This window comes from Parasteatoda tepidariorum, chromosome 6 (genome assembly GCF_982258835.1).
Source record: "Parasteatoda tepidariorum strain Cologne lab strain chromosome 6, Ptep-v5.0, whole genome shotgun sequence".
NCBI classification, from domain to species: Eukaryota; Metazoa; Arthropoda; class Arachnida; order Araneae; family Theridiidae; genus Parasteatoda; species Parasteatoda tepidariorum.
In genome coordinates, this window is record NC_141760.1 from 49,320,283 (window position 1) to 49,332,722 (window position 12,440).

General features: G+C 34.1%; 1 protein-coding gene across 1 annotated transcript in view; it reads left to right on the top strand.

The window, feature by feature from the left end:
• The window catches only part of LOC107449347 (choline/ethanolamine transporter FLVCR2-like), a 32,554-nt gene that overhangs the window by 5,725 nt on the left and 14,389 nt on the right, over positions 1–12,440 (top strand). The window contains exons 4-5 of the mRNA XM_087166829.1: positions 955–1,036; positions 2,133–2,200. Coding sequence (XP_087022955.1) covers positions 955–1,036; positions 2,133–2,200 — 150 coding nt within the window. The remainder of the gene's footprint in view (positions 1–954; positions 1,037–2,132; positions 2,201–12,440) is intronic.

The following is a 12,440-nucleotide window of genomic DNA, read 5'->3' on the forward strand; positions in this document are numbered from 1 at the left end:
TTCCAAATATATATCGCAACCCGTCAAAAAAAAGTGACACAAATCAGAAAACAGAAATTTTGAGATTAAGTCAATAAAAAATATGTATGAAGTGCCCCATCTAGAGTGCCAGCTTACTACAGAGTAGAAAAGAATTTACCACCATAAATACTTAACTGAAATTTATAAGAAGATTGTGCTATTTCAGAATCAGTTATCTCTAAGTGATCATTTAAAAAATAAACTCTCTATGGCAGAAGGGAAGATTATTAGAAGACTCGTCGGCGCACCGAAATGCATTAGCAATAATAGTATAAAAAGGGATCTATGTAAAAAATTTAAATAAAAATTTCTACGATGAAGCAAAAACCTGTACCACCAGCAATTTTAACTCACTCCTAGATATAGAACTTATTGACGACAACACTAAATTTAGACCCATCCCTGCCTTTTTCCTTAGGGATATGATGTTGCCCTAGCACACGATATACACTCAGCCCCAGCCGACTCACATGAATCCCCTCTAGATTTTTTGGTGCTAAGCACCCCCTCTTCTTCCCATCTCCATTCCTCCTCACTACTTCTCATCATCGATTTATTACTACAGATGAATCGGTTAATGCCACTTCGCCGCAGCGCACCGAGATTTGTGTGATTTCTACCATTTCTACCATTCTACCAGAATCAGTTATTTAGTTATCAGTTATATATATATATATATATATATATATATATATATATATATATATATATATATATATATATATATATATATATATATATATATATATATATATATATATATATATATATATATATATATATATATATATATATATATATATATATATATATATATATATACATATATATTTCATTCTTAAGGTAACTTTCATGTGTAGAAAGAATTTTCCAATACATTTACAGCATTCCAGGACTCCCCTAAATATCCACCAAATCTGCATCAGGTAAAAAAAACAAGTAGCACATTCCCATCTCAAGACAGTGATTGGAATGTTCAAAAGTCTGAACTTCATTATGCTCTTTGTGATGTATGGTAAATAGAAATTTTTATTTATTTATTTGTTTCTTTATTTGCTCATTTATTTACTTATTGCAGTCTAAATCTCATTGCTTAGTTGATAAATAAATGCATTTCATTTATCAATCTAAAAACATATTAGTTAGGTATTTGCAGATCTCCGAAGAATTGGCGAGACATATATTTAGATATTTTAAATTCAAAAGAATAAAAATAAATATTATAATTAAAAATGTCACGAGAATAGAATAAAAAAATCAAGGTACACATTTCAAAATTTCAGAAATCAATTTTGTTTTGCTTATACAGTGTGTCTCAGTTAAGCGTTTCAGAACTTCTAAGAGGGGTAGGGGGCATCCTGACGACTCGAAATCATATAGCAATGTTGTGTCGGAAATGCTTTTCTGAAGCGGTGATGTACACAGAAGCACCATAAAGAAAAGAGACCGTAAGTGAGAAATCGCATTGAAAAAATTATATAGTACATGGGCTAAAGTAAGTGTTCGATGTTTCTACCACCGGCTACAATGTACACCTCACATCTCCGGCGCATGGACATTCGAACATTCTGCAATAGTCCAGGCATATCTCGCAGGCAGCTACTGCGATTCATGCAACCAGCATTATCAACAGGGGTGTCATAAACCAGTGTTTTCATATATGACTCAAGACATGATAGGTCGGGTGACCGAGGAGGCCATATAATTTTTTCAATGTATTATTATAGCGATTTCTCACTTACGGTCTCTTTTCTTTATGGTGCTTCTGTGTACGTCACCGCTTCAGGAAAGCATTTCCGACACAACATTGCTATATGATTTCGAGTCGTCAGGATGCCCCCTACCCCTCTTAGAAGTTCTGAAACGCTTAACTGAGACACCCTGTATATTCATAAAGTAAGCCAGTTTACCCAACGCCTTCTAAAACCTTGTCCTAAAAGTTTAAGTCGAAATTCATATCAATGACAAAGATACATGATTAAAAAAGTCAATGCATTTTTCAATTGTTTCGCACAACTTCACTAAATTGTTTAATTAAAGTAAAAGTAAGCCAGTTTTAAAATGAGATAGTTTTTAAAAATTCATTCTAATTGTATTCTTTTTTCCTTCAGGACTAATGGTTGGAACCTGTTTTGCTATCACTACTGTATTAAACAATTTAGTTCTGCGATATTTTCCTGTAAGTTTTTGAAGTTAGTTTTTAGTAATAGTTTATGAATATTTTAAGAAGAAAAGAAAAATTGTAGTTTAATTTTATAATTTTTACAAAAATACAAAGTGAAAATTGCTTTTTCTTAACAGTTTTTCTAGTTTGTTGAGTTTCATGTACTAAATAAATTCGAATTTCATGGAACTTTTTAATTACTGTTAATGCTTTTATGCCTTTTGTTTTGACAAAGCATAACTTTTTTAAATTAGTCGTTTCTCAATGAGTAATTGGTCTTACGACTTTAGGAATATCGTTTAGAAAAATTCGCACTAAGTTTCAAGTTATGTAACAGGTATTCTCATGCCGTGGTGGTTTTTAAAGCTGCATTGCTATACGTATGGCAAAATTTTGCCATACATGTATGGCAAATTTTTGCCATAGGCAAAACCCCATAGGAATATCCTATGGCATTTTTTTGTATGGCAAAAGTATATGGCAAAATTTCGCCATAGGCAAAACCCCATAGGAATATCCTATGGCAATTTTTTTATATGGCAATTTTTTGCCTTAAAACTAAGATGTGCTACACTGTATGAAGAAATATTTTTCCATAGGTTATGGTACACCTTTGCCATACAGCTATGGCAACATTTCTCGTGGATATTTTACCATACGTTAAAAAATAATGACTTACAAGAATCTTTCGCAACGGATATTAAAAAAGCAAAACTTAATAATTGTAGAATAAATATATATCCAGAAAGCCTTTTTTTTAATTTCTTTGATAAACTTCACCTGTTTTACTTGCAGAATCCTTTTTGTATGCTGTTCTTATTCAAATAAATTTCAAACGGTTAGTACTAACCGTTATAAAATGGGTCCGGTGGTTGGAGCGAGTGGGGAAAATATTGGTTATGTTGATTAGGAACAAAATATATTGAGTACAGGCAACCAATATTTGTTAAAGCTGTAAAAAGCAAGAAAATAAAAAGTGGGTCCGGAAGTGGGAGCGAGTATAAAAAAAAGTTAATTTGATTGATTGGTATCATAATTAGTTAGATAAGCGTCTGATATTAGAGGAACCTAAAAGAAAGCGAAGCAAAATAATGGTCGGAGCGAGTATGAAAATTTTTTAAATTTTGATATGTGATACTAAACTAAAAATTAAACAGACTACTAAAACAATAAAATACTATTAAAACTCAAAAGATAAAGAGTGGGGCCGGTGGTCGAAGCGAAATTAGTTTGAAATAGATCAAACGGGACAAAAGCTGAATATGTAACGGTGCTACCAGTGGTGGCATGTGAACAAAATTTTATCTAAAAAAAAGATGGTATTAGACTATGAAAAGCTAAGAATAGAAAACAGGCTAAATTAGTTGATCCCCTACTAGTGAGGGATAAAAAACTCAGAAAATTTATGTTGATTTGTGTTAAGCACATTTAGAAAAGAGAACGCAATATAGAAACATTGGTAAATTCAAAACTTGTTTAAGACATGATTAAAATTGGTAAAATTAATAATTGTTATTGACAAATTGACACTTGGTCAGGGATAGTAAATAAAAATTAATTGGGTATAGGGAATCACTATGACGAAAAAGTTGTAAACTTAAGGAAAGATTAAATTGTTAAAAGCATTTTCGGTAACAGTAGCAGATGATATGGCCAGGGACTGACCAGTTGATGATATTGAAGCAAAACAATTGTCAACCAGTAACCCAACAAATCTAGTTAAGTGATGACCTTAAGCTATGTATAAATATGTAACAGAACATTGTACAAATATATGTGGATACTTAAGAAATATTAGTTGTAAGATAGTAAAACACAGAGACATAATAAAAAACAATTCAATGGCAAGCAAAAATTAAACACAAAATAAAAATATAAAGCCCTAACATATGTAAGATAATGTAAAAAAGCATTGCAAGAACCTAAGTGGAATTAAAATCAAAAACTAATGAGAATGTAAACACTGATAAAAGTACCAGACAGCCGGAAATTAAAAACTTAATAAATTCAGATAGGTAATCGCATAGGCGTTTGCAATAAAATGTTTTTGACCAAGAATGAGATCGAAAAAATATTAAAATAAGTAGCCAAAGTTAGCGAAAGATTCCACTTGTAGTGGATGACGCGTTAATATGGCGGGCTGATACTCTAAGCCTAAACCAATGGAACATCGGATTTCAAACACTCAAAAATGGAAAAATTGGCCACTCGGAGGCCTGAAAAGACTCACCAGGAATGCCTTGTGGGTTTACATGTTGAATTTAATTAACTTCGGGGTGAAAAAATGGATATTTCTTTCCTTTAGAAGATGTTTTTGAGGACTCCATAGGAGATGTTGCTTCGTTGGTGGGGATCTAGATCAGCTTTTCCCTATGGTATACTGCTATAAGATAAAGTTGAATGACAAGGAATTTAATTAATATGCAATACAGTAAATAAGCGAAGAGATATTTTATAAAAGCATTTAATGAAAAATAATAACAGCGAAATATATGTTTTTGCGAAGCGTTCTATTTACATATCTTAATGTTGCCACCTTTTTATATGAAAATTAAACTATTCTCTGCTGTAATAAAATTAAACTTATGCGAACCTTACATTCGGCCCCGCTCAATGCTAAATGTAGATATTTACATTGAAGCGTAAACATTAAGGTTCTAGGACAGATTTTGTCTAATAAGTCTTTCAGGCGGACGTCGATTGCGTCGCAGATCGTAGCGGGTCGATATGATGTTCGGGTAATTTTCAGAATCCTGGATGTTTTCTACCGGATGTAATTCGGAAACTGATTCTTCCTCTTCTTCCTGGGTGACTGGCGTATCTCGCATGTGATATGGACGAAGATGTTGTACGTGAACAACTTTCAAAAGATTCTTTCTTTGATCCATAGACTTGATCTCGTAGCATACGACCCCGACTGGACGAACAATCAGAAACGGTCCTCTATAAATGGGAGAAAGTTTATGATCTCCTTGTTTAGGCCAGTCATACAAGACGAGATCTCCTGTCTTAAATGAATGAGATCGACGGTGAAAATCGAATCTGCGCTTATTATCTAGATGTTTTTCGTATATATTATTTACGGCTTCGGCCCTGGCTAAAGCAAGAAGGTCAAGTTGATCTTCACGTGGCGTGTCATCGATGAAACTTGCAATGTGCAATTCACGTGGAAGGCGTGGTTCATATCCATGAAGCAAATAAAATGGGGATCTTTTAGTTGAATTTTGTCGTGTGGTGTTGATTGCTAGTAAAGCGTTAGGTAATAATTCATCCCATTTTTCTGGATGTCCATCAATTATTTTTCTCAAAGTTGATGCAATGACACCATTGGCGCGTTCAACAATGCTATTAGCTTGTGGTGAATATGGTAGTGTCATGGACTGTTGTATTCCACACTTTTGTAAAAAGCGCTGAGTGTGGCGCGCTGTAAACGCAGTTCCTCTATCTGATAAATACATGCTGGGCGGCCCATATCGAAGTATGATGTTGTTATATAGTATGTCAGTCACTGTATGTGCTGCGAGAGAAGCAGAAGGTGTCGCAATAACATAGCGTGTGGCATGGTCAATCTGAACGAGTATGTTGGTGTTACCAGATTTGGATTGCGGTAAGCAAATTATGTGATCAGCAGATACAATTTCCCATGGTGTTGTAGGAATCGGCGATTGCTGTAATAAGCCATAAGCGTTGGCAGTTCGACGATTAACAATTTGACATTTATGACAACTTCGAACATATAATTTGGTATCCTTTCGCATTTGTGGCCACCAATAGCGCTGCTGCAAGTTGTGAAGGGTTTTCTTGGCATCCATATGTCCGACATCATCGTGGCAAGCAATCAATGTTCTGTCTTTCATGGATTTCGGTATTACAACAACAGATTTCAATCCATTGTCTTTAAGTCTTACAAGCGTATTGTTCTCAATCTTGTAATCTAATATATATAATTCTCTTACGTGGCTCCCAAATTTTAGCTGTATTTCTTATCCGCCGGTGGCAACGTTTGCTTTGTTTTGAAAACACCAAAGCATTCTGCCTTTTAATGATGTGTTTCTGATCTAATATATATAATTCTCTTACGTGGCTCCCAAATTTTGGCTGAAGTACTTTGTGCAACTAGATAAATTTCTTTTCACAACAGTTAAATATTTACTTTATTTTCTTCATTCATAGAGAAAACAGTCGACAAAGAATTCTGTTAGGTTAAAAAACATTTCGCTAAAAAAATAACGAATTCTAAAAGAAATAAAAATAAACAACTTAAAAAATAAAAATGCTGTTGCTAGCCATGGGATTTTTTGAAAGTTAACTTAGCAACATAAATCAAAATGACATAGAAGCGCAACTAGATTAAAGTTATGATACCTGAGCGCTTGACGTAACATATCCTTCAATTCTAACATTGTTGTATCGCCAAATGCCCAAATTAACAATTGTGTTCTTAAAGAAATTCTATAAAAAGTTTTAAATAAACAACCTACTTCTACAACTGCTTCTTGAAGAGCTTGGCTCATTGATTGAAAATATTGTTTTAATTTTACAGTACTAACTTCACTTCTACTTTCATTATTGCTATGACCCTCTTTCATTACCAACTTCATGCTAAATTTGAGGACTTTCAGTTGTTTTGTGGTTGAATACTGACATTTAGAAATGTGTACATACAAAAAATAATATTTAGAGGTTAAGAGTTGCCTCAGAAAAATTTGAATTGTTGACATTGAACTTAACAATGGAAACAATCGTTTTTGTGAAAAATTGAATTGTATTGTTGACATCAAAACTAAAAATATTGTGTTTCAACTTAACAATACTACCTTAATTTATACTTTAGAATTGCCTCGGAGAAATTTGAATTGTTAGCAATGAATAAAACAAAAAGTTTTATTTTAACTGACAAATACTATATTATAATTTTAACTTTTTCTATGACTATACTTATTTTCTTACTCTTTTCTTTGTTTTTTATACATTTTATATTTTTGTGATAAAATAAAAAACTTATAGTTGTTCTACTTCTGAACACTGATGAAAACACAAAATGATCGGCTTCATCAACAATCAAAAATATATACATTTATTTTACAAATTCCATATTATTAAGGTGGCGCCCTTCAGAGAATTAAAAATACAAAATTATCTTTATCAAAGCCGATGCTTTACATCCAGCGTTCAATGGCAGACTACTATTTCATATTGTTTTACAACACATGGCCTTAGCCCTCTGGTGGGAAAGACTTTAAAACAAAACTTACAACAGTTACTTTTCTCAACAACTGAAATTTAGAATAGTGTGATTAAGAAAAATATGTGAACTGTTTGCAATTTCAAATTAATATTGAAATGTACAGGTTTAGAATTTTCTACAGTGAAAAGTTTTCGGAACTTCAGTATTCAAAAAAGTATACAAAAACTAGACGTTAAGAACGTATCCAATGAGCGAGCAAGGCGAGCATTGGATTGCGAAGCAATCCGAAATGAACTGCGAAAGCAGTTCCGGGGGTTGGTGAGCGCCAGCGAGTAGGGGGAAAAGCCTCCTAGTTGGATATAATTGACAAAGTCTTTTTATTAGGGTTATCTTCTTTGAGTAGGCGAAAAATGTACTGACAAAAGTCATCTCTGTTCTGTTTTTCACAAATCTGAGATTCACGGCTTGCAGTAACAGTTACACAAATAGCTGGTTTCGGATAATGTGAGAGATGATCGGCAATAACATTTTCTTTTCCAGGTCGATGAATAGTTGTAAAGTCAAATTGTGCAAAATCCACCAAATATCGGGCAAATTTCCGATTGAGAGATGATTTCGTAACTACATATGCAGTCGTATAGTTGTCTGTTATCAGCTGAAATTTGTGACCAATAAGATATAGACGAAATTTTTCAGTAAGTGCCCAGTGTACAGCAGCACACTCCAGCTCATTGCTGTGGTAGCGTGTTTCAGCATCTTTTAAAGTCCGTGATGCATATTCAATGATACATCGTTTTCCATTTTGCTCTTGAGATAAACATGCACCTAGTCCTGAATAAGATGCATCAGTTTCTACAAAGGTTGGTAGTCCTTGTTTGAAGTACGCAAGAATAGGAGCGGTAGTGATCTTGGTTTTCAAAGTCTCGAATGTTCGATGTTGGTCATCAGTTAAAGTGATTGTCGCATTACTTGTCTTCTTTTCTAATCCTTTAAGAATATTTGTGAGCGGTTTTGCAACAACAGCATAATTTCGAATGTGCTTTCTAAACTGATTGGCAAATCCTAGGAAACTGCGGAATTTATTAATTGTTTTTAGAGTAGAGTAACGTTCAACTGCTGCTGTGCGTTCTCGATCAGGGCATTCACCATCTTGGGAAAGATTTCGACCAAAAAGAGAAATTTCTGATACAGCAAATTGCGACTTTCCTGGATTTAGCTTGAATCCAGCTTTACGAGTAGCTTGAAAAATATTGTAAATAACTTTAAGGTGGTACATATATTGACGACATTTCAACTTCACATGGTAATCAAAATTATCATGTGAAGTTGAAATGTCGTCAATATATGTATTTACATTATGTTCAGCAAGGTGGTCGTATGCACATTTTATTGCTCTTGTCATCGTAGATAGGCCGTTAGTGACACCAAATGGCATTTGAAGAAATTCATAATGTCCGTCAGCTGTTACAAAACCAGTTTTGTAGACGTCAGATTCTCTGATACGAATGGTATTGAATGCGGATTTTACATCCATTTTAGAATTAAAGCGTTTTCCTACTGTTCGTTTAATCACATCTTCCATCTGATCGATTGAGTGCGGATCAATCTTGGTGATGGAGTTGATAGTGCGTAAGAAATCTACAACAACTCGTCTTGGAGTGCTTTCATGGAAGGGCTGCTCAACGATGAAGGCAGGGGCGGCGTAAGGCGAGTTAGAAAGACGACAAATTCCTTGTTTCAGCCATTTTTGAATTTGAGTATTCATAAATAGGCGATCTGGTTCTGTAAGGCGATATGGACGACAACGAATAGGCTTGTCATGTTGCAATTCTATTTTGAATTCCACATACGGGCATAGTCCAATATTGTCATCTTCAAAATAATATATGTCTGCAAATTGTCCAATTATAGCATCAAGTTTAGTTTGCTGAAGCTCAGATAGTCCTGCAGATTTTGGAATAAGTTCAATTTGAGGAGGATGTTTACTTGGTTTAACAACGTCGTCTAATGATGGTACTGAGAGTTCTCTGGAAGCAATGCAGTTAATGCTAGGTTTCGAAGAATGAACACATTCGTATAGATGGAGTGCAGACGGCATAGAAATACATAGTGAACCATTAGAGTCGTAAGTGCATCTAGCTTGCACTTGGTGTAGCCAATCAAATCCCAAAATAAGCGAAAATAGAAGTTCGGAGCAAATTCCAATCTTGGTCATTAGATGGTCAATGTTTCCAACCTTTATGTTTAAAGAAATCCATCCAATAGGGTTTATTAAATGGTCGACGACTTGAAAATGTCCATCAGTCCATGGGTGAATAACAGCATTAATAGGAACGCAAGAATACTGAATAACGGTAATATCTGCACACGGATCACAGAGGGCTTGAATTTCTGTATTATTGTCAATAGTAACAGGTATTAAGGCACGCTTATTTGTTTGAGTTTTAATACAGTTTATAGAATGATCATTTTCATTTGTAGGCTCAGATCTTGTGGGAGGAATGTTGCGATTTGTGTTGCGACGTAAATTTGGATAATTTGAACTGGTGAAGCTGCGTGGTTCATTATTACTGGAACTAAGTGAGTGTCAAGTCGACGGGAGCTGAGTTCTCGGTTTGTTGTTGGATTCTTGAATGGATCGTGAAGAATTTCGTGATTGAGTTGCAGGTAAATTTCGTTGAGGAGGAGGTAAAATGTACATAAAAGAAGCATGACCTTTTTCTCCGCATCGCCAGCAAGTAATATCTTGAACATCGTCAGTAGCAGGGTTATATTTACGTCTTTGTTCAACGTGCGAATTGAAATTTTTTGACTGATTTTTAGGTACTGAAATTAAATTGTTAGCTGATTAGCGTGACATATTTTCTTGTTTGAAACTTCGAATTGCATCAAGTGCGGCAGCTCTGTCAATTAATTCTTCGACAGTAATGGAATTCTGAGTAGCTAATGCAATCTGCCATTTTTCTTCTGTAATATCACCAATTATCATAGAAATACGATTAGCTTGTGGTATAGTACACGGAGCTTTTTCAAGAAGAGTGTCCTTAGCATAAATATAATCAACTAAACTTTCATTAATTTTTAATTTACGAGAGCTCTGATGAGCCAAAAATTCTTGCACTGTAATACGCCTTTTAAATCTGACAGCGAGGGCAGTTTTCCATTCAGTCCAGTCATTATAAATTTTACCTCGTGTCTTTTGCCAATTTTTTGCAGATCCAGCGAGGCGAAATATCGCATTAGATCATCTGACCAATTAGCTAGTGTCGCAATTCTATCTACTTCTTTTATCCATTCAGAAGCATTGTCAATAGCATCTCCTTTAAATATTGAAATAGAATTTGCGGTATCATTAGTGGATGTAATTTGAATGATATTTGGTTGATTTACTTGTCTGTCCAGTAATTGTTTTTGAATCTCCATAAATGTAGGGAGAATTGCTGCAATATTAAAATCAGTTTGCGAGAGAGGAGGTGAAGGGGGGAGTTGACGTTGACTGCTTAAAATTTCCACTTGTTTCTGAAGTAATTCAATTTTAGTCAATAATTCTGAGTTGTCGAAGCAATTTTCTTCGGAATATTGTGTATTGTTGTCATTATTTGGCGATTGCATGCGAAGAGTTAAAAGTTCATCTAAAGTTCCATCATCTGTTATTTTTATATTATCATTAAATATACGCGATATTAAGTCATTTTTATTTCCATTGGGCGAAAGATTTCTTAAACGCAAGTCTGATTTTAACTGGGCGACAGTTAAATGAATCAGTCGTTCCACGCATTCAAGGCATTCAAAACAGAATTCACGTCTGTTGACATCTTGGCGAGAAAAGTGCAGCGAATCTGTTTTGGCGACGTATGTTTGGCGAGAAGAAATCAGTATGTAATGGAATCCAATTATCAAATTTTTTTCGGTTAAATGTTATTTTTTGTCAAAATGGGTTTACCTGGGCGAGTTTCAGCCAATGATGAATACTTTTTTGCTTCGTTGGCAGTCAAAATTTCATGGAAGGAATTTAAAATGTAGCGATAGAAGAAGATCGATGTTCAAAGAAGAAGTTGTGAAAAGGTTCTTTCTTAAAAAGACGGCTGCGCCATATAAGATAAAGTTGAATGACAAGGAATTTAATTAATATGCAATACAGTAAATAAGCGAAGAGATATTTTATAAAAGCATTTAATGAAAAATAATAACAGCGAGATATGTTTTTGCGAAGCGTTCTATTTACATATCTGAATGTTGCCACCTTTTTATATGAAAGTTAAACTATTCTCTGCTGTAATAAAATTAAACTTATGCGAACCTTACACTGCCATACAAATCTTTATGGTTACCATTGGCCTATGGTATACTGCCATGCAAATCTTTATGGTTTCCATTGGCCTATGGTATACTGCCATACAAATCTTTATGGTTACCATTGGCTTATGGTATACTGCCATACAAATCTTTATGGTTACCATTGGCCTATGGTATACTGCCATACAAATTTCTATGGTTGCCATAGGAGAATGGTGACGTGCCATATAAATGTCATACAGGTCTCTATGGTTACCATTGGTCTATGGTATCTTGCCATACAAATTTCTATGGTAGCCATAGGCTTATGGGGTAGGGCCATACAAATCTCTATGGTAACCATAGGCGTATGGTATCTTTCCATACAAATTTCTATGGTAGCCATAGGTTGCCATAGATTACCATAGGCTTCTCTATCGCAAATTTTCCTAAACAAATTGAAGTGGAGGAATATGAAAGTAATAAACATCAAAACATGTTTAATTGGAGGTTGAAACTTGAAAGTGCTACCAATAATTGGTTTTCGACTATTTGGTTAAATAGTAATTCGCTTTTCTCTTACGTATAATTTTTTGCTTCAATATTCATAAGGATTCTAGAATTACATATTAAAAGATGTTTTTACGGAACACCCTGCATATATTTGTTAGTGGAAAATTAACTCTGCATTTATATCTAAAGTATACTATAGATACATAGTGTTTGTACAAAATGTTTTATTTTAACCTCAATTGAAATTCACTTCGTTAACTATTTAAATGACTAAGTGAT